General features: G+C 41.4%; 1 protein-coding gene across 1 annotated transcript in view; it reads right to left on the bottom strand.

Moving 5' to 3' along the window:
* KIF18B (kinesin family member 18B) overlaps positions 1 to 23468 on the bottom strand; it is a 127419-nt gene that overhangs the window by 91046 nt on the left and 12905 nt on the right. The window contains exons 2-4 of the mRNA XM_073602822.1: positions 20056 to 20409; positions 17750 to 17907; positions 14941 to 15045 (exon numbers count right to left, since the gene is read on the bottom strand). Coding sequence (XP_073458923.1) covers positions 14941 to 15045; positions 17750 to 17907; positions 20056 to 20377 — 585 coding nt within the window. The 5' untranslated portion in view covers positions 20378 to 20409. The remainder of the gene's footprint in view (positions 1 to 14940; positions 15046 to 17749; positions 17908 to 20055; positions 20410 to 23468) is intronic.

Genomic DNA, 23468 nt, shown 5'->3' with positions numbered 1-23468 from the left:
GTTTTACCGCTGACGCCGCCCCCATCCTAGTGTGAAAGGGCCCTTAGGGATATCAGTAAAGGGGGCTGGTTACAAAAAGGCACACACTTTTCAGATATTTGTAAAACATTTTGAAAACCATTTATCATTTTCCTTCCACTTCACAATTATGTGCCACTTTCTGTTGGTCTATTATATAAAATCGCAATTAAATACATTTAAGTTTTTGGTTGTAACTAGGACTGCAACTAATTTCATAATCGATTAGTTGGCTGTTTAGATTAATCGGATAATAACCTTAAAAAAATCATGGTGTATAATTCAGTTCAGATGTAAACTTGAAAAAAAAGGCAATTTATTTGTTAAATATGTGTACACAGTGGTAAATATAAATAACCAACTATATGGTTAGGGAGCAAAATCTCTAATCCACTCTGAGAATAGATAGACAGAAGAGATATACTGTATATATACACTATTAACCACTTCAGCCCCGGAAGGATTTACCCCCTTCCTGACCAGAGCACTTTTTACAATTTGGCACTGCGTCGCTTTAACTGCTAATTGCGCGGTCATGCAATGCTGTAACCAAACGAAATTTGCGTCCTTTTCTTCCCACAAATAGAGCTTTCTTTTGATGGTATTTGATCACCTCTGCCGTTTTTATTTTTTGCGCTATACACGGAAAAAGACCGAAAATTTTGAAAAAAAATGATATTTTCTACTTTTTGTTCTAAAAAAAATCCAATAAACTCAATTTTAGTCATACATTTAGGCCAAAATGTATTTGGCCACATGTCTTTGGTAAAAAAAAATGTCAATAAGTGTATATTTATTGGTTTGCGCAAAAGTTATAGCGCCTACAAACTAGGGTACATTTTCTGGAATTTACACAGTCTTTAATTTATGACTGCCTATGTCATTTCTTGAGGTGCTAAAATGACAGGGCAGTACAAAACCCCCACAAATGACCCCATTTTGGAAAGTAGACACCCCAAGGAAATTGCTGAGAGGCATGTTGAGCCCATTGAATATTCATTTTTTTTGTCCCAAGTGATTGAATAATGAAAGAAAAAAAAAAAAAAATTACAAAAAGTTGTCACTAAATGATATATTGCTCACACAGGCCATGGGCATATGTGGAATTGCACCCCAAAATACATTTAGCTGCTTCTCCTGAGTATGGGGATACCACATGTGTGGGACTTTTTGGGAGCCTAGCCGCATACGGGGCCCCGAAAACCAATCACTGCCTTCAGGATTTCTAAGGGCGTACATTTTTGATTTTACTCCTCACTACCTATCACAGTTTTGAAGGCCATAAAATGCCCAGATGGCACAACCCCCCCCCAAATGACCCCATTTTGGAAAGTAGACACCCCAAGCTATTTGCTGAGAGGCATGTTGAGTCCATGGAATATTTTATATTGTGACACAAGTTGCGGGAAAGAGACAAATTTTTTTTTTGCACAAAGTTGTCACTAAATGATATATTGCTCACACAGGTCATGGGCATATGTGGAATTGCACCCCAAAATACATTCTGCTGCTTCTCCTGAGTATGGGGATACCACATGTGTGGGACTTTTTAGGAGCCTAGCCGCGTACGGGACCCCGAAAACCAATCACCGCCTTCAGGATTTCTAAGGGTGTACATTTTTGATTTCACTCTTCACTGCCTATCACAGTTTCGGAGGCCATGGAATGCCCAGGTGGCACAAACCCCCCCCAAATGACCCCATTTTGGAAAGTAGACACCCCAAGCTATTTGCTGAGAGGCATGGTGAGTATTTTGCAGCTCTCATTTGTTTTTGAAAATGAAGAAAGACAAAAAAAAAATTTTTTTTTCTTTTTTTAATTTTCAAAACTTTGTGACAAAAAGTGAGGTCTGCAAAATACTCACTATACCTCTCAGCAAATAGCTTGGGGTGTCTACTTTCCAAAATGGGGTCATTTGGGGGGGTTTGTGCCACCTGGGCATTCCATGGCCTCCGAGATTGTGATAGGCAGTGAAGAGTGAAATCAAAAATTTACGCCCTTAGAAAGCCTGAAGGCGGTGCTTGGTTTTCGGGGTCCCATACGTGGCTAGGCTCTCAAAAAGTCTCACACATGTGGTATCCCCGTACTCAGGAGAAGCAACAGAATGTATTTTGGGGTGTAATTTCACATATTCCCATGGCATGTTTGAGCAATATATCATTTAGTGACAACTTTGTGCAAAAAAAAAAAAAAATAATAATAATTTGTCTCTTTCCCGCAACTTGTGTCACAATATAAAATATTCCATGGACTCGACATGGCTCTCAGCAAATAGCTTGGGGTGTCTACTTTCCAAAATGGGGTCATTTGGGGGGGTTTGAACTGTCCTGGCATTTTATGCACAACATTTAGAAGCTTATGTCACACATCACCCACTCTTCTAACCACTTGAAGACAAAGCCCTTTCTGACACTTTTTGATTACATGAAAAAATTATTTTTTTTTGCAAGAAAATTACTTTGAACCCCCACACATTATATATTTTTTTAAAGCAAATGCCCTACAGATTAAAATGGTGGGTGTTTAATTTTTTTTTTTCACACAGTATTTGCGCAGCGATTTTTGAAAAACGCATTTTTTGGGGAAAAAACACACTTTTTTACATTTTAATGCACTAAAACACACTATATTGCCCAAATGTTTGATGAAATAAAAAAGATGATCTTAGGCCGAGTACATGGATACCAAACATGACATGCTTTACAATTGCGCACAAACGTGCAGTGACAACAAAATAAATACATTTTTAAAAGCCTTTAAAAGCCTTTACAGGTTACCACTTTAGATTTACAGAGGAGGTCTACTGCTAAAATTACTGCCCTCGATCTGACCGTCGCGGTGATACCTCACATGCATGGTGCAATTGCTGTTTACATTTGACGCCAGACCGACGCTTGCGTTCGCCTTAGCGCGAGAGCAGGGGGGACAGGGGTGCTTTTTTTTTTTTTTTTTTTTTTTCTTTATTATTTTTTTGCTTTTTTATCTTATTTTAAAACTGTTCCTTTCATTTTTTTTTTTTTTTTAATCATTTTTATTGTTATCTCAGGGAATGTAAATATCCCCTATGATAGCAATAGGTAGTGACAGGTACTCTTTTTTGAAAAAATTGGGGTCTATTAGACCCTAGATTTCTCCTCTGCCCTCAAAGCATCTGACCACACCAAGATCGGTATGATAAAATGCTTTCCCAATTTCCCAATGGCGCTATTTACATCCGGCGAAATCTAAGTCATAAAATGCTCGTAGCTTCCGGTTTCTTAGGCCATAGAGATGTTTGGAGCCACTCTGGTCTCTGATCAGCTCTATGGTCAGCTGGCTGAATCACCGGCTGCATTCTCAGGTTCCCTGTTGAGACAGGAGAGCCAGAGAAAAACACGGAAGACTGTGGGGGGGGGGGCATTCTCTCCCACTGCTTGTAAAAGCAGTCTAGAGGCTAATTAGCCGCTAGGATTGCTTCTACATGAAAGCCGACCGCTGGCTGAAAAGAATGATACCAAGATGATACCTAAACCTGCAAGCATCATTCTGGTATAACCACTCAAAGTCGTGAATGCTGTACCTGAAGACAAAAATATGGTTAACAATAAAGCACAGTAAACGGTAAAGTATAAAAAATTGCAGACCTGAAAAGCAAACATGATAAAACATAATAACAATAAAACATTGCAGAATAGAATACAGTAAAAAAGAGCAGAACAATAGAGAGAATAGAGAAAGAGAGAATAGAGAGAGAACAATAAAACGACAACTATTATTTTTTATTTTATATTTTTGTTTGTGTTTTTTTTTTTTTTTTTTTTTTACACTTTTTTTGTAACTGTAACTTTTATAACTGTAACCGGTTCCAGGTTCGGGTCTCTCAAAATGCGATGGCATCTTGGGAGACCCTGTGAAAGTGTGTCCTAGTCTGTGCAATGCTGTACCCTACGCTAATACTCAGCTAGTGAATGGTAGCGTTCAAAACATTCACCAATGCAAAGACCAGGATTGTCAGGACAGGAGGGACAATAATAGTGGGTGTCACGCCTATATCCGCGCTTGCTGCAGACACAACATCTTTTTTGGGGGGGTTCGTTGGGTAGGGGTACTCGGGAGGACATAAAAATGCCTCTCATGCAGCCGACTGCATTTGATTGGGGATGTGAATGGGGGAAGTACGGGCGCTGCAGAAGTGGTGGGTTCCCAATTAGGATTGGCGAATGCAGCAGGAAGGGCACTATGGGCATGACGGGCCTGTGTTTGTCTTCTTGGTGGCAGCGGGACACTATTTGTGCTTGCCACCTCACCAGCTTGAACTGCACTTATGGGACTCGCCACGTCACCAAGTGTTACTGCAGTGCTGGTTTGACTACGACCGGGGTGTACTAGGCCGCTGGCGCTTGCCAGTTCACCAAAACGCTACCAAAAAAACTGTTAACGATCGCAGGGATCAGGCCTGACTCTGCGAACGCTGCAGTTATGCATTTAGTGTTTTGTAAGTGACAGTGATCGATCGATACTGCACTTGGGTGGGCTGGGCTGGGCCGGGCGGAGGGGCAAAACGCAGGTGCTAGCAGGTATCTGGGCTGATCCCGCTAACACTGCGTTTTTGGGAACCCTAAACTGCTGGGGACGCTAGTATAGATCTGATCGGATCAGATATTGATGCGTTCAGATACTATACCACTAAGGGAGGTGTACGGTGCGTGGGTGTTAGCGGTACTGGCACTAACCTGACGCTGCCTGGGGCTGGTGCTTGCCATTTCACCAAAATGCTACCAAAAAAACTGTTAGCGATCGCAGGGATCAGGCCTGACTCTGCGAACGCTGCAGTTATGCGTTTAGTGTTTTGTAAGTGACAGTGATCGATCGATACTGCACTTGGGTGGGCTGGGCCGAGCTGGGCGGAGGGGCAAAACGCAGGTGCTAGCAGGTATCTGGGCTGATCCCGCTAACACTGTGTTTTTGGGAACCCTAAACTGCTGGGGACGCTAGTATAGATCTGATCGGATCAGATATTGATCTGTACAGATACTATACCACTAAGGGAGGCGTATGCTGCGTGCGTGGGTGTTAGCGGTACTGGCGCTAATCTGACGCTGCCTGGGGCGACGCATATCACCGCCGGGCGATCAGGGGGCTAAATCTTTATTCGGTAATAAACGGCGGGTGCCCTGACACTATAAAAAATAAACAAACTAACCAGCGTCACCCGTAACGGTTATACAGTGATCAGTGGTGAAAGGGTTAACTAGGGGGCAATCAAGGGGTTAAAACATTTATTAGATAGTATATGGGGGTCCCTGACGCTATAAAACTCTGACGGCGAACCTAAATATTTACGTCCCTAACTAGCATCACCAGCGACACTAATACAGCGATCAGAAAAATGATCGCTTAGCGACACTGGTGACAGGGGGTGATCAAGGGGTTAAAACTTTATTACGGGGGGTTAGGGGGGTACCCTAGACCTACAGGGGGCCTAACACTCACTGCCCTGACACTGTAACTGTCACAAACTGACACCAATACAGTAATCAGAAAAAAAAAAAAAAAAAAAACCTGCTTGGTGGGGGGGGGGGGGAATCGGGGGGCGATCGGGGGGGGGGGGGGGGATCGGGGTGTTTAGTGTGCCTGTGTAGTGTGTTGGTGCACTTACATTGCAGTCTTCTCTCCTCGGCCCGGAACGGAAAATACCGAGCCGAGGAGAGATGACATCATTTCCTCTGCCTCTGTGTACAATACAGAGGCAGGGAAATGATCCCATTGGCTGAGAGCGATCGCGAGGGGGGGGGGCCACGAATGGATGGCCTCCCCCTCACCTCCGATCGCCGGGGGAGATTTGCCGACCGCCGCAGGCACCGGGGGGGGGGGTCCGATCGGACCCCCCACCCGCGGGCAGGCAAGGACGTACATATACGTCCTTTTGCCTGCCCGTGCCGCTCTGTCGACGTATATAGTCGTGCGGCGGTCGGCAAGTGGTTAAAAAGGTTGAATCTGGTAAATATCAGACTCCGAACACTTTTTTTTTTTATTTATAAGAAAAAAAAGAACATTCATTCGATTTTCTAATTGTTGGTGGGGTCAAATCGACGTTCATTTTCAACCACAGTGATGGGAAAATTCAAAAGGAGCAGAATAGAAAACTTCTTGGTCAAAGGAATTTTCAGAAAGTGTATGTGGTTTTCATTCAGAAATGACATTCATTTTAAAACTGAATGTTAAAAGCAAGAGAAATTTTCAAAACGACATTCTTACATTCAGCAAATGTACAAAGATTTTTCATATGAATAATCTCGTCCGAAAATCAATACGTGTATGGCCAGCATAAGGCTCGGTTCACACCTATGCAGTTTACTTTTGATCCGTTTCTGCAGTGCTTTTTGCACATGCAATTTTGCATTTTTTATGCTTTTTCTTTGGCCAATTTGTTGTTGGGCAGATTAAAAAATGCAGATCGTGGCAAAAAACACACAACACGCTTTTTTGCAGCTTCTGCATTGAAGTCTATTGAACAAAAAAAAAAAAAAAAAAAAATATACGCAAATTTCCAAATACGCAGCGGTTGAAAAAAGCATAGATGTGAAAGTGTCCCACTGCAGTGCGTTTCTGCAAAAAGCACCAAATAGGTTTTAACCAGGCCTAAGACGTTTAGTAGCAGCAGCATGCTTTTTTTTGTATCACCTGTCATAATGGGGGGTAAAAAAAAAAACAAAACTAAAATTAGCCCTTTATAGTACAAAGAGAGAAGATAATTGCTACAATAAAAGGGGTTCATCTATACTGTAAAACAGTGAAATAAATAGATAAATATATATATTTATATCTATCTATCAAAATTTCAAGTCCTGAGCTACTAGCCAGGCCTCAAGGGTTACTCGCCACCAGTTGCCCCACCCAGCCCGCCCCTAAACACGCCCTCATAAATTCTCTCATGAAAAGACACTTAAATGTAATATGCAGAATTAAGTTATAAAAAAAAAAATATTAACAACTGTATCCGTGCCCACCAATGCAGGCTGCGTGTGTCCTCCATGCAGCTTTGTGTCCACCATTCAGCCTGTGTCCACTATGCAGCCTACTTGTGTAGGGGAGGAGAGGAACAGGAGAGCCGCCCAGGTGTTCAGAGCGCAGCGCGGGGAACACAGCGATAACAGCTTTCATTTCAATTGCCGTGTTCCCGCCGCGCAACATCATATACAGCCCCGCCCTCCGTCCGGGGAACTTTGATTGACAGATCACCCATAACTGGGATTGGACGGGTGATCTGTCTATCAAAGTCCCGGGATCAGAAGGAAGGGTTGTATCTGACAGCGAGCGGCGGGGAACACCGCTATTGAAATGAAAGCTGTCATCGCTGTGTTCCCCACACTGTGCTCTGAACACCTGGTTGGCTCTCTCTTTCTTCCCCTCCGCGATCGCTGGGAGAAGGACTCCCATTCCCCCCCGCTCCCAGGCAGCCCTTCCTCACCAGCCCTCAAAATCCGAGCAGATTTTTTTGAGGGATATATTATATTATATATATAGTGGGGACAGAAAGTATTCAGACCCCCTTAAATTTTTCACTCTTTGTTATATTGCAGCCATTTGCTAAAATCATTTAAGTTCATTTTTTTTCCTCATTAATGTACACACAACACCCCATATTGACAGAAAAACACAGAATGGTTGACATTTTTGCAGATTTATTAAAAAAGAAAAACTGAAATATCACATGGTCCTAAGTATTCAGACCCTTTGCTGTGACACTCATATATTTAACTCAGGTGCGATGGGAGAGATGGTTGAGATGGTTCTACACCTTCATTTGAGTCTAGCTGTGTTTGATTATACTGATTGGACTTGATTAGGAAAGCCACACACCTGTCTATATAATAAGACCTTACAGCTCACAGTGCATGTCAGAGCAAATGAGAATCATGAGGTCAAAAAGGAACTGCCTGAAGACCTCAGGGACAGAATTGTGGCAAGGCACAGATCTGGCCAAGGTTACAAAAAAATTTCTGCTGCACTTAAGGTTCCTAAGAGCACAGTGGCCTCCATAATCCTTAAATGGAAGACGTTTGGGACGACCAGAGCCCTTCTTAGAGCTGGCCGTCCGGCCAAACTGAGCTATCGGGGGAGAAGAGCCTTGGTGAGAGAGGTAAAGAAGAACCCAAAGATCACTGTGGCTGAGCTCCAGAGATGCAGTCGGGAGAAGGGAGAGAGATGTAGAAAGTCAACCATCACTGCAGCCCTCCACCAGTCGGGGCTTTATGGCAGAGTGGCCCAACGGAAGCTTCTCCTCAGTGCAAGACACATGAAAGCCTGCATGGAATTTGCTATAAAACACCTGAAGATGGTGACTCCAAGATGGTGAGAAATAGGATTCTCTGGTCTGATGAGATTTTTGGCCTTAATTCTAAGCGGTATGTGTGGAGAAAACCAGGCACTGCTCATCACCTGTCCAATACAGTCACAACAGTGAAGCATGGTGGTGGCAGCATCATGCTGTGGGGGTGTTTTTCAGCTGCAGGGACAGGACGACTGGTTGCAATTGAGGGAAAAATAAATGTGGCCAAGTACAGGGATATCCTGGACGAAAACCTTCTCCAGAATGCTCAGGACCTCAGACTGGGCGGAAGGTTTACCTTCCAACAAGACAATGACCCTAAGCACACAGCTAAAATAACGAAGGAGTGTCTTCACAACAACTCCGTGACTGTACTTGAATGGCCCAGCCAGAGCCCTGACTTAAACCCAATTGAGCATCTCTGGAGAGACCTAAAAATGGCTGTCCACTAACAATTACCATCCAACTTGACAGAACTGGAGAGGATCCGCAAAGAGGAATGGCAGAGGATCCCCAAATCCAGGTGTGAAAAACTTGTTGCATCTTTCCCAAAAAGACTCATGGCTGTATTAGATCAAAAGGTTGCTTCTACTAAATACTGAGCAAAGGGTCTGAATACTTAGGACAATGTGATATTTCAGTTTTTCTTTTTTAATAAATCTGCAAAAATATCAACAATTCTGCATTTTTCTGTCAATATGGGGTGCTGTGTGTACATTAATGAGGAAAAAAAATGAACTTAAATGATTTTAGCAAATGGCTGCAATATAACAAAGAGTGAAAAATTTAAGGGGGTCTGAATACTTTCCGTCCCCACTGTATGTATGTTATAATATATATATATATATATATATATATATATATATATATATATATATATATATATATATATATATATATATATATATATATCTCTATCTATCTATCAGATGGATCAATGACCCCTCCTCTCCGCAACGTTTAGGACTTATATGGCCATTTTAACTGGGAGTCAGACATGAAGCTATATGAAGGGTGGAAGGGAGATGTAAAAATATTTTATATTAAAAGTAGTACTAAAAGCTGAGACTTTTTTTCCGTGGATATGATCATTTTAAATAGAATGCACAATACTGGTATTCTTTTACTTAAATGTAATTAAATGTAGTTTTAATGCCTTATATTACCTCCAGTATATCAGCCTTCCCCTCTCTTGGCTCAAATGCTGAATTTCCCTGCACACAGTCCTAAACCACTTGCCTACCAGGCACTTACACCCCTTTCCTGCCCAAGCCATTTTTCAGCGCTGTCGCACTTTGAATGACAATTGCGCGGTCATGCTACGCTGTACCCAAACAAATTTTTTATCATTTCCTTCACACAAATAGAGCTTTCTTTTGGTGGTATTTAATCACTGCTGGATTTTTTATTGTTTAAAAAAAAAAAAAAAAAAAAAGAAAAGTTTTTTACTTTTTTCTGTTAGTAAATTTTGTGACTAAGTAATTTTTCGCCTTCTTTGATGTGCGCTGATGAGGCGGCACAGATGGGCACTGATAGGCTGAACTGGTGAGCATTGAGGAGGCGGCACTTATGGGCACTGATGAGCCGGCACTAATATGACGCACTTATGGGCACTGATATGTTGCACGGATAGGCGGTATAGAGATGGGAACTGATGGGCAACACTAATGGGCATTGATCAACAGCAGTGATGGGCAGCACTGACTGGCATGGCTAATGGGCACTGATTGCTGCCACTGATGGGCATTATATGCTGGCATTGGTGGGCACTATTTGTGACACTGTATTTATTTATTCTAATCAGGGTACTGATGATCAGTGCCCCGTTTACATCCCTAGATGTCCCCCTGTGAGGAGATGCCGCTGATCGGCTCTCCTCTGCTCACACTCCGTCAGTGTGAGGCGAGGAGAACCGATTACCGGCATCTCCTTGTTTACATGTGACCGGCTGTGATTGAACAAAGCCGATCCCATGGTTAAAGAGCCGCGGACGCGGCTCTTTACACACATCGGGGTCGTGTCCTAGCAACATGGACTGGCCACGGGCGCGCGAGAGTGGCCATTCTAGGACGCCGTCATATGGTGGCATCCCATAACGAGAGCTGCACTGCCCCGCCGTCATTGACGGTGGGCGGGCAGTAAGCAGTTAAAGTGATTTTTTTTTTTTTTTAAACATCAAACATGTTATACTTACCTGCTCTGTAATGGCTTTGCACAGAGCAGCCCTGATTCTCCTCTTCTGGGTCCCCCACCAACACTTCTGACTTCTCCTGCCTTTAGAGTGCCCCAATAGCAAGCTGCAAAGTATAGTATAGAGTGCCCCAATAGCAAGCTGCAAAGTATAGTATAGAGTGCCCCAATAGCAAGGTAAAACTTCTGCCTTTAGAACCACTCACTTCCTGCCCAGAAGTACATGTCCCATGAGGCAATGCTTCTAACACATTCACAAGTGCTCAGGCACTTACTGACATGTATAGATGGTGTACTGAGCTGTATGTGTGCTCCACTGTGTCTTGACACATATGTACGGTGTTACTGAGCTATGTGTGCGCTTCACTGTATTTGCTGATATGTAAACAAATAATGCATTCTGTATGCAGGCCAACTAATCGATTATGAAAATAGTTGACAACTTGTTTCGGGTATGAATACTTTTTCAAGGCACTGTATATGCCAATTTTATTGTGCCTTTAGTACCACTTTAGAGCAAGTCAGCAGTGGCAGCTCCCAGATTTCTAAGATGACAGGTTTTCTTTAGATCCACTTTAAAAACAAGCTAGGGCCCAACTCCCCCCCATGGCCCATAGAAAAGCTCCTCTACTGACCTCAGACCAGACAAAGCCCTCCTCCAGCTGCCTTGGCCTACACCAGCACAGAGGGCTCCAATCATTTTCACTAAGCCAGCAACTTGTGTAAGTACCTACATTTAAATGTGGCATTAGCCTCGTGCAGCCCCCCCTCTTACAACAGAGCTTAGACTGGATAAGGGAAAAGCAGTATATGGAGTCAGTCATACCGACACGGGAAGAGGACAGAACAACATTAGACATAAACATATCAGTTTGTCGCTCCTCCTCCACTGCTCAAAGACTGACTAGGGACAGAGACAAGGACTAGTGGTATTATTTAACTACGCTAGAAAAATAAAAATAAATAAAGCAAGTCTCTGGGATGGTTGCATTGTGTGACAGCGCTGTTTAAATCTCAAGAACAAGTGGACAGAGATATTACACTACTGGCAGGTAGAACAGCTTTTAGAAGTGCATTTTCTCTGTGTATTTAGCCCTCTGCTCGAGTTTAGATTTAGAAATGTCCTCAAAGTGATAATCCTCCTGTAGCTAGAGTCTAATGGACAATCACATGCCTCTAATATCTCTCGGATATGCAGTATGTCTTCCCTTTCATAGGCTTGGGTATTTTACTTTATATTTTGGATTTTTTTTTCTAAGGTTATAAAAAGGGAAATTAAGTTGTATTCTCCACAGTATAAAATAATAATAATGGAGGGAATTGGACCCATTTGCAAATTACTGCAAAAAAAGTGTGAAAGTCAGAGAACTTAAACTGATCTCACCATCACAGTTAATGAGTAGGGATGAGCCGAACACCCCCCTGGTTCGGTTCGCACCAGAACTTGCGAACAGGCAAAAGATTTGTGCGAACACCGTTAAAGTCTATGGGACACAAACATGAAAAATCAAAAGTGCTCATTTTAAAAGGCTTATATGCAAGTTATTGTCAAACTAAAAAGTGTTTGGGGACCCGGGTACATGTATCAATGCAAAAAAAAAAAAAGTTTTAAAAAAACAGCCGTTTTTTCAGGAGCAATGATTTTAATAATGCTTAAAGTTTAACAATAAAAATGAAATATTCCTTTAATTATCGTGCCTATGGGGTGTTCTTAGTATGCCTGTAAAGTAGCACATCTTTCCCATGTTTAGAACAGTACCACAGCAAAATGACATTTCTAAAAGGAAGAAATGTCATTTAAACTGCTCACGGCTGTAATGAATTGTAGCATGGGTTCCCCCAAAATCCATACCAGACTCTTATCCGAGCACGCAATATGGCAGGCCGCAGGAAGGAGGGCGCTCTCTCGTGCCCCCCTCCTCCTGAACTGTAGCAGGCCACATGCTCTCAACATGGGGAGGATGACCTGAAGGGCCTGGTATGGATTTTGAAGGGACCCCTATGCCTTTTTTTTTTTTTTTTTTTTTTTAATTTTGGGGCGGGGTTCCCCTTAATATCCATACAAGACCCAAAGGGCCTGGTAATAGACTGGGAGGGAAACCATGCTGTTTTTTTCAATATTTATCTATATTGCCGGAATTCGGCAATACATTGCAGCCGCGAGCAGTTTTAAATGCCATTTTTTCCTTTACAAATGTAATTTTGCTGCTCTCGGTCATAAAACTATGTACGGCTGCCATGTAAGCAGCCTTACATAGTGTAGGGCGTGGACTCAGCCCCCTGAGCCATGATTGGCCAAAGCAGTGCGCTTTGATTGGCCAAAGCATGCAGGTCAGGTGCATGCTTTGGCCAATCAGCAGCCGTCAATGCACTGCGATCTCAAGTGCATTGATGGCCTCGCCGTTCATTATGGCACGTTGCGCGGGCGCTCGAATTTCCCGCAAACACCCCATGATGTTCGGTAGTCAGGGAACGCCCAATGTTCGAGTCGAACTTACTATCAACTCAAACATCAGGCTCATCCCTATTCATGAGCAAATCGAGTAATAACTGACAGAACTGCTCTGGAATCTACCAACAACTGGTATATCAAGTTTATCAGACCACTCCTGAGGGCTGTAGTTTATCTGGCCTTGACAAGCTCATTCATTCATTCACATAATCAAGTTTTAGCTAGCCTGACCCTTTAAGAGGATCTGACAGGTCGCAGTGAGGCTACGAATCGAAGCACAATGATAAGATGGAACAAGACCAGGGGCAAAACCTCCTGTGTTCCTCTATATGAAGTCACCATGAAGTCTTCATAGATATATATCTGAGCAGAACCAATCACAACAGGAAGATGAATGCAGTGTGTAACTGGCATGGAGGAACTAAAGCAGATGGTGTATAAATAATTACAGAATGGGACTTGTTTACAGGAAGATATCTGATTGCATAAAATTATGTTCCATACTAGATAAAGACAAGGACATTTTCACAGTGGATAAATCTTTGGTAATTAGGTTCAGAATAGCTGTAGGGTACTCTTATTTATAAAGACACCCATACCCTGAGATTATTCACAAAATGATCTTTGAGAAGGCACAAAAAAAAAAAAAAAAAAAAAAAAAAAAGGAAAAAAAGTCTAATGGCTTTTGGTAGATTTCAGAATCTTTTTATCTGAAACTTTACAAGTTTATAGACCATGTTTTATATCAGTTTGCTATAATATTAAAGAGAAACTTTAAAATAAAATAGATCTAAAACCATTAAAGTTTATAAATGGACAAGGTTTCCCAAAGCACAGTGAGATAGCTATACTAAAAGTGGCAATTTAGCCAACGTAGCACTCTTAGTTGTGACCGTAGTAAAGAAAACATGTATGGATCCACCAAGCATAACATTTAATAGAGGGAGAATACATGACACTTACCGTATTTGGTAAAGCATTTGAGCTTTCTAATAAATGAAAAAAAAAAAAAAAAAAAAAAATCACACACACACACACACACACACACACACACACACACACACACACACACACACACACACACCTTATTGACAGCCTGCAGAGATTGACTGTGATGGTGCCACCACTGCAGGGTTTTCAGGGTAATTTAGCTTTATCAGTTATCTGCTTTTTTTTTTTTTTTTTTTTTTAAATATAGGATAAGTGCAATTCCCCTTATACTATCCCACTCTTCCTGGGGGGGCAAATTCACCTTGATCCTGTAGCCATAGACTCTGGTGTTTGTTTCGACACATCTCAAAAAGCTCCAAAGTGGCTCCATATAGTCCCAAGGCTGCGGATGCTCAAGAGACAGACCCATGAAAGCCTATGGGAAGCTACTGTCCAGCTATTTTTTATATAGGATATAAACACATCGGAGGCTTTGGAATTGAGGTAAACAATAATTTGGGGAGGGGTGGAGCGAAGTACACTCATTCTGTGTTTCCTCATCCAGAATGGGGGCACTCTAATACAAGAGATGTGTTAGTGGCCAGCTCACCAGGTGAAAACCGGGTGGGGGGAGCCAAAAAAAAAAAAAAAAAAGAAAGCCAATACAGCCACCACATCTAATGTTTGGTAAGCTGCAATGTATTACATTTTTGGTTTTGGTTTTAATACTGCTTTAAACATGTACTGAGAGATATACAGGGGCTTTCATTGTTGACTTTTCCCAGTCCCTGCTTCACTATAACTGTACCATATGCTGCCAGATAGAGACTACGAAGTGGAAAACTGTGCTCACCAAGCTTTATAAACATTTGACATGAACACAACATTTAATATCTAATTATCATCTAGTATTTGACCTCATTTACCCAGTCTGAGTGTTGCCATGCAGGTCATTACATGAGACTGATACAAATTCAGCTACTTCCAATACCAACATTTAAAACGGAACAAAGTGAAAACGAACAGAGTTTTAACTTACTTGATGAAAAGAGAGACCCTGAACTACAACTCCCTTTTGTGGATCTTCTCTGATTGCAAGAGAACCTTTGGGTTCTAACAAATCCTGAATCTGTTCATTGTACACCTAATGACAAAAAACAAACTTATAATATGATGCACAACACGAGCATACATAAATCTTTTGACTGTTAGTAATAATTAAAACACTACAATGAATGTAATTACAAATATGAATTTAAAAATGATGCACAATGTGCATTCTATAAAAATTGTTGAATATACTTAAAACCGAGTGTTTGTACTTTCCATTAACTGTATGTGGACACATCTGGATGGGATCATTTATGGCAACAAAACACGCCCACGCCCCCTTCTCTTTAATTGCTTGCCTAGAGTTCCAGTGAACCCCGACTTCTAACCACTCTGTGCTGTCCCTCAAAAAACAAACAAAAACATCTAATATAAAAGAGCAATATCACATTTTTCTCCCAGTTTACCATTCAGTCCACTTCCCAGGGGGTAGAAAAAACCCTGAGCAAAGTGGCATAAGAGAAGACGCATTATTAGCCTTTTCCAAAAAGCATTCAAAGTAGGACACAGACGAGATCCATTTCTGCACGATGACCATGGGTGCTATGAGCCTAACAATGTACAGGTGAGGAACTGCAGGGGCCGAAGGCCAAAGTCAAAGTGGATATAGTAAAAACTGACTTACAGAAATAACCAAATATCTCTACTGGTCTGGAGAAAAGTGAATATGCAAACATATCTTGCAAATCTATGATTCCCTTAAAATGGTCAGAAAGGCTCCATCTTGAACCTCTAATATTTGAGAAAAGGCTTCAACAATGTTAGTTTTACTGAAAATAAAGCTGTGGACCTACAGTACCTTGAAAAAGTATTCATACCCCTTGAAATTTTCCACCTTTTGCCATATTACAACCAAAACGTAAATGTATTTTATTGGGATTTTATGTGATAGACCAACAAAAAGTGACACATAATTGTGAAGTGGAAGGAAAATGATAAATTATTTTCAAATTTTTACAAATAAATATGTAAAAAGTGTGGTGTGTATTTGTATTCAGCCCCCCTGAGTCAATACTTTGTAGAACCACCTTTCGCTCCAATTACTGCTGCAAGTCTTTTTGGGGATGTCTCTATCAGCTTTGCCCATTCTTCTTTGCAAAATAGTTTAAGCTCTGTCAGATTGGATGGAGAGTGTCTGTGAACAGCAATTTTCAAGTCTTGCCACAGATTCTCAATTGGATTTAGGTCTGGACTTTGACTGGGCCATTATAATACATGAACATGCTTTGATCTAAACCATTCCATTGTAACACTAGCTGTATGTTTAGGGTCGTTGTTCTACTGGAAGGTGAACCTCCGCCCCAGTCTCAAGTTTTTTGCAGATTATAACAGATTTTCTTCTAAGATTGTCCTGTATTTGGCTCCATCCATCTTCCCATCAACTCTGACCAGCTTTCCTGTCCCTGCTGAAGAAAAACATCCCCACAACATGATGCTGCCATCACCATATTTCACGGTGGGGATGGTGTGTTCAGGGTGATGTGCAGTGTTAGTTTTCCACCACACATAGAGTTTTGCTTTTAGGCCAAAAAGTTCAATTTTGTTCTTATCTGACCAGAGCACCTTCTTCCACATGTTTGCTGTGTCCCCCACATGGCATCCCGCAAACTGCCAGATTTTGAATGCACAACTAATAGTTGTCCTGTGGACAGATTCTCCCACCTGAGCTGTGGATCTCTGCAGCTCCTCCAAAGTTACCATGGGCCTCTTCTTTGATTAATGTTCTCCTTGCCCGGCCTTTCAGTTTAGGTGGACGGCCGTGTCTTGGTAGGTTTGCAGTTGTGCCATACTCTTTCCATTTTCGGATGATGGATTGAACAGTGCTCATGAGATGTTCAAAGCTTGGGATTTTTTTTTTTTTTAAACTTCTCCACAACTTTATCCCTAACCTGTCTGATGTGTTCCTTGGCCTTCATGATGCTGTTTGTACACTAAGATTCTCTAACAAACCTCTGAGGGCTTTACAGAACAATTGTATTTATACTGAGGTTAAATTACACACAGGTGGACTCTATTTACTAATTAGGTGACTTCTGAAGGCAATTGATTCCACTAGACTTTAGTTAGAGGTATCAGAGTAAAGGGGGCTGAATACAAATGCACGCCACACTTTTCACATATATTTGTAAAAAAAATTTGGAAAATCATTTATCATTTTCCTTTCACTTTACAATCATGTGCCATTTTATGTTGGTCCATCACATAAAATCCCAATAAAATAGATTTATTGGTTTTGGTTGTAACATGACAAAATGTAGAAAATTTCAAGGGGTATGAATTCTTTTTCAAGGCAACTCCAGGCTTCTGTTTTTAAAGGTGAAGCTTTTGCAGAGCATTGCACCCACGATTAATGGATCATGGGTGCAATGTCAGGCTTCTGAAAACTCTTCCTTCAGCTCGCTGGCCATACCGCTGTACTGGCTGTCAGTTCAAAAGCTGAAGGGAGTGTCAGTGGACTACAAGTGCGCCGATTATCGCACTCATGTCCCATTGAGAACTACCATTCCGCCTGCTGCGATGTGGAAGATGAGACTTGCAGTTTATCACAAACAAACAAAAGATTTGCCAACACACTTACCAGCCAACCTGCAAAACAACCAAATTGACCCTGACAATTTACGTTAAAAACAGAGGGCTTTGTTTGCACTTTTATTTCAAGTGAGTCACTACTGTACACCTTATTAGGCTAGATTACGAAATTGGTTTCTGATCACAAGCAATTGCCAAGCAGAACACACCTCAAGATAAGAGATGCCTACTTCACATGACTTCTCTTCTTTGATAGCTTCAATACGCTGGTAAAGCTCCACCATGGTTAAATACATCACCCCGGGATCGGCCGCACTTCCCAACATTGTGTGCGTCTTCCCTGCACCTGTAGCTCCATATGCAAACACTAAATATGAGAAGAAAGAGAATAAAATGGTGAAAAGCATAGCCCTTAATAGGAAAACATCACTGGGTTAAAAGAGAATTGTGTTTTCTAGCTATAGATTTGATTAAAGCAAGATCATTTTTTTACCCATACAGCCTGAAAGTTTAGCAAGGTGCAGAACATGGTTTACTATGGACATATTATTATTATACAAGTTTTATATATCGCCAACAGTTTGCGCAGCGCTTAACAAAATAAAGGCATACATTACAGTTACATTATAATTTGGTACAAGAAGAATCAGAGGGCTCTGTTTATTAGTGCTTACAATCTAAAAAGGAAGGGTCAATTGATACAAAACATAATAGCTGTGGGGGGTGAGCTGATGGAGGAAGTAAAACAGTGTTAGTTACAAGCAGGATAGGCTTCTTTAAAGAGAAGGGTTTGCAGGGATCGTCTAAAGATGGATAGATTAGGGGACAGTCGGACAGATTGGGGGAGGGAGTTCCAAAGGATGGGAGAAGCTCTGCAGAAATCCTGGAGGCAAGCATGGGAGGAGGTGATAAGGGAGTTAGAGAGCAGGAGGTCTTGGAAGGACCGCAGAGAGCAGCAGGGTCAAATATGCTGCAGGCAGTAAATTTGTCAGGTTGGACAGTACATTGTGCACCTGCATGATAACACAGCTTCCTATGCACAAATCTCACTAATCTAAAGTGCCCCAAAAAAGCAACCAGCCCAAAACTATTCTGAAAGGGAAACATAAAAGCTGCAGCCTGACCGACTACTTGCTAAGGACAATTATTTCCTTTTCAGACTCCGAGTAAAAATGTACAAATCATTTTATATTAAAATCCTTAAAGGGGAAATAAAGCTTTTGTTAAAAAAAAAAAAAAAAAAGTGCCGATGGGTAGGCTTTTTATAACCAAAGAGACGGTTAGTCACTTCTGTCATAGAAGCTTCTACCTGCCTATCAGAACTTCTTGTAAAAAGGTACGCTGAGCCATGCACACGCAGCTCAGTGTACAGTCTGTGACGAGACAAAGCAACCCATGTGTGCACGCATTCAAATTATGGTTTCCCAGGTCACCCAATCAAGAGGCTGGGAGAAGGATGTTCCAGGGACAGAGCAAAGTGCTGAAATGACAGTGCTGTGGAGAACTGATTTCTTAGGCAAGTCTGCTATAATGTACAAATATGCTGCTCATACTTGTACATTATGGCAGCAACCCCCTGAAGGCCTAAAGTCTTGAAATAACCTGCTAGCTTATGTTTGCTTTAAAGTGGTTCTAAAGTCAGAATGTTTTTGATCCTAATGCATATTATGTATTAAGATAAAAAAACCTTTAGGCTGGGTTCACACATGTGCAGAGCGGTGCGAATTGAAGCTCCATTTTCACAGCCAATTGACAAAGTAGTTGTTCAGCGTTTCACGTCAGTTTTTGATCAGAATCAGGTCAGGATTTTATCCTGTTCACAACTGAATGCATCTATGAATCAGATGCGTTCCCATAGAAGATAACGTGGTTGCACTTTGCACCGCAATGCTCAGAAAACACACACTTTTTTGGGCAACGCGGAGTACGAATGCAACGAACATATGTGAACCAGCCTCATTCAAAATGTATGCATTTTAAAATGTCATGCGAATTGGATGCGGTCTAAGCCACATCCAATTCCCATAGGTGTGAAGCCAACCTTAGTGTGCAGCAGCCCCCCTAATACTTACCTAGGCCACATCTCGATCCAGCGATGTTGCACAAGAGCCTCGGCTGCCCAGGACTCTCCCTCCTCATTGGCTGAGACAGCAGCGGGGCGCCATTGGCTCCCGCTGCTGTCAAAGTGAGTGAGTCAATGGCGGGGGTGGGGTGTTAGAGCAGAGGTGTCCCTTTCCTCCAATTAGCTGTCAGACCTCTCCTCTAGAGTGTCATTTCAACTCTCTGCCCCTTTTTTTCTGAAATCTTGGACAAGCTTTAAAATTCAGTACTCTGAACATATGCAGGGAAGATAGGGCTGCAGATAAACAGGTACAACGTATATAGGAGGATTTGTTTCATCTCTTTCTATCACCTGAGGTCAGGCACTTCACTGGGTGTACAACCACTTTAAAAGTCAAAGACAATTTCAGAAACCTCATAAACAGACACTAATGTAATCAATTTTCTTATTTACCAGAACAATTGTAGCCATTCAATACACCATCAATAATCGGCTTAGTCGTGTGCTCAAAGACCTCTTGCTGCCTGCTAGTCTCGCCAAAAACACGGTCAAAGATGAACTTCAGGTCTTTCCCCTTTCGTCTGTTTCCGTCGTGACCTCGCAAACCAGAAAAGGCGTTTGATGTCTCAGCGTCATCTGGGTCAAATATTAGAATGTTGTGATCCACTACTTGTACAACGGAATACTGGTTCCCTTCTTCTTCCCGTGTGTTAGGGGGACGAACCCGAACCACAACAGACACATTGCCCTCTTCAGGGGCTGCTGCAGCAGTCATAGCAGCTGAATAAGATGCACAGCACAAGATCTCTGTGGAAGGAAAAAAATACTTTAGAAAATTGATGACATAATTTGGGATCTCTTTGCAGACTCCCAATTGGAAGACATGTATAGCCAGCTTTACTCTGCCACTGTGTTCTGTGAAAAGACAAGCTATGGGAAAATTGTGGGGTAGATTCACATCTATGCAGGTTGCACTTGATGAGTTTTTCTGGAGCATTTAGCATTTTTGACCATTTTTGATGCTTTGTTAACCACTTCAGCCCCGGAAGGATTTACCCCCTTCCTGACCAGAGCACTTTTTACAATTTGGTACTGCGTCGCTTTAAATGCTAATTGCGCAGTCATGGAATGCTGTACCAAAATGAAATTTGCGTCCTTTTCTTCCCACAAATAGAGCTTTCTTTTGATGGTATTTGATCACCTCCGGGGTTTTTATTTTTTGCGCTATAAACGTAAAAAGACCGAAAATTTGAAAAAAAAAAAAAAATATTTTCTACATTTTGTTATAAAAAAAATCCAATAAACTCAATTTTAGTCATACATTTAGGCCAAAATGTATTCGGCCACATGTCCTTGGTAAAAAAAAAGTCAATACGCGTATATTTATTGGTTTGCGCAAAAGTTATAGCGTTTACAAACTAGGGTACATTTTCTGGAATTTACACAGCTTTTAGTTTATGACTGCCTATCTCATTTCTTGAGGTGCTAAAATGGCAGGGCAGTACAAAACCCCCCCCAAATGACCCCATTTTGGAAAGTAGACACCCCAAGGAAATTGCTGAGAGGCATGTTGAGCCCATTGAATATTACATTTTTTTGTCCCAAGTGATTGAATAATGATAAAAAAATAAAAATAAATTTTTTTTTACAAAAAGTTGTCACAAAATGATATATTGCTCACACGTGCCATGGTTATATGTGGAATTGCGCCCCAAAATACATTTAGCTGTTTCTCCTGAGTATGGGGATACCACATGTGTGGGACTTTTGACATAAGTTGCGGGAAAATGACAAACTTTTTTTTTTTTTTTTTTGCACAAAGTTGTCACTAAATGATATATTGATCAAACATGCCATGGGCATATGTGGAATTGCACCCTAAAATACAAATACATTTAGCTGCTTCTCCTGAGTATGGGGATACCACATGTGTGGGACTTTTTGGGAGCCTAGCCGCGTACGGCCCCCGAAAACCAATCACTGCCTTCAGGATTTCTAAGGGCGTAAATTTTTGATTTCACTCCTCACTACCTATCACAGTTTTGAAGGCCATAAAATGCCCAGATGGCACAAAACACCACCAAATTACCCCATTTTGGAAAGTAGACACCCCAAGCTATTTGCCGAGAGGCATGTTGAGTCCATGGAATATTTTATATTTTGACAAGAGTTGCGGGAAAATTACAAACTTTTTTTTTTTTTTGCACAAAGTTGTCACTAAATGATATATTTCTCAAACATGCCATGGGCATATGTGGAATTACACCCCAAAATACATTCTGCTGCTTCTCCTGAGTATGGGGATACCACATGAGTGGGACTTTTTGGGGGCCTATCTGCATATGGGGCCCCGAAAACCAATCACTGCCTTCAGGATTTTTAAATTTACTCCTCACTGCCTATCACAGTTTCGTAGGCCATAAAATGCCAAGATAGCACAAAACCCCCCCTCCCAAATGACCCCATTTTGGAAAGCAGACACCCCAAGCTATTTGCTGAGAGGCATGGTGAGTATTTTGCAGCTCTCATTTGTTTTCAAAAATGAAGAAAGACAAGAAAAATGTTTTTTTCTTTTTTCAAAACTTTGTGACAAAAAGTGAGGTCTGCAAAATACTCACTATACCTCTCAACAAATAGCTTGGGGTGTCTACTTTCCAAAATGGGGTCATTTGGGGGGTTTTGTGCCATCTGGGCATTCCATGGCCTCCGAAACTGTGATAGGCAGTGAAGAGTGAAATCAAAAATTTACGCCCTTAGAAAGCCTGAAGGCGGTGCTTGGTTTTCGGGGTCCCGTGCGCAGCTAGGCTCCCAAAAAGTCCCACACATGTGGTATCCCCGTACTCAGGAGAAGCAACAGAATGTATTTTGGGGTGTAATTTCACATATTCCCATGGCATGTTTGAGCAATATATCATTTAGTGACAACTTTGTGCAAAAAATAAAAAAATGTGTCTGTTTCCCGCAACTTGTGTCACAATATAAAATATTCCATGGACTCGACATGCCTCTCAGCAAATAGCTTGGGGTGTCTACTTTCCAAAATGGGGTAATTTGGGGGGGTTTTGAACTGTCCTGGCATTTTATGCACAACATTTAGAAGCTTATGTCACACATCACCCACTCTTCTAACCACTTGAAGACAAAGCCCTTTCTGACACTTTTTGATTACATGAAAAAATTATTTTTTTTTGCAAGAAAATTACTTTGAACCCCCACACATTATATATTTTTTTTAAAGCAAATGCCCTACAGATTAAAATGGTGGGTGTTTCATTTTTTTTTTCACACAGTATTTGCGCAGCGATTTTTCAAATGCATTTTTTTTGGAAAAAACACACTTTTTTAATTTTAATGCACTAAAACACACTATATTGCCCAAATGTTTGATGAAATAAAAAAGATGATCTTAGGCCGAGTACATGGATACCAAACACGACATGCTTTAAAATTGCCCACAAACGTGCAGTGGCGACAAACTAAATACATTTTTAAAAGCCTTTACAGGTTACCACTTTAGATTTACAGAGGAGGTCTACTGCTAAAATTACTGCCCTCAATCTTCTGACCTTCGTGGTGATACCTCACATGCATGGTGCAATTGTTGTTTACATTTGACGCCAGGCCGACGCTTGCATTGGCCTTTGCGCGAGAGCGGGGGGGACAGGGGTGCTTTTTTTTTTTTTTTTTTCTTCTTTCTTATTTTTTATCTTACTTTTAAACTGTTCCTTTCATTTTATTTTTTTTAGCATTTTTATTGTTATCTCAGGGAATGTAAATATCCCCTATGATAGCAATAGGTAGTGACAGGTACTCTTTTTTGAAAAAATTGGGGTCTATTAGACCCTAGATCTCTCCTCTGCCCTCAA

This window comes from Aquarana catesbeiana, linkage group LG10 (assembly GCF_042186555.1).
Source record: "Aquarana catesbeiana isolate 2022-GZ linkage group LG10, ASM4218655v1, whole genome shotgun sequence".
Lineage (NCBI taxonomy): Eukaryota > Metazoa > Chordata > Amphibia > Anura > Ranidae > Aquarana > Aquarana catesbeiana.
This window is presented reverse-complemented; position numbering and strand designations above follow the sequence as displayed.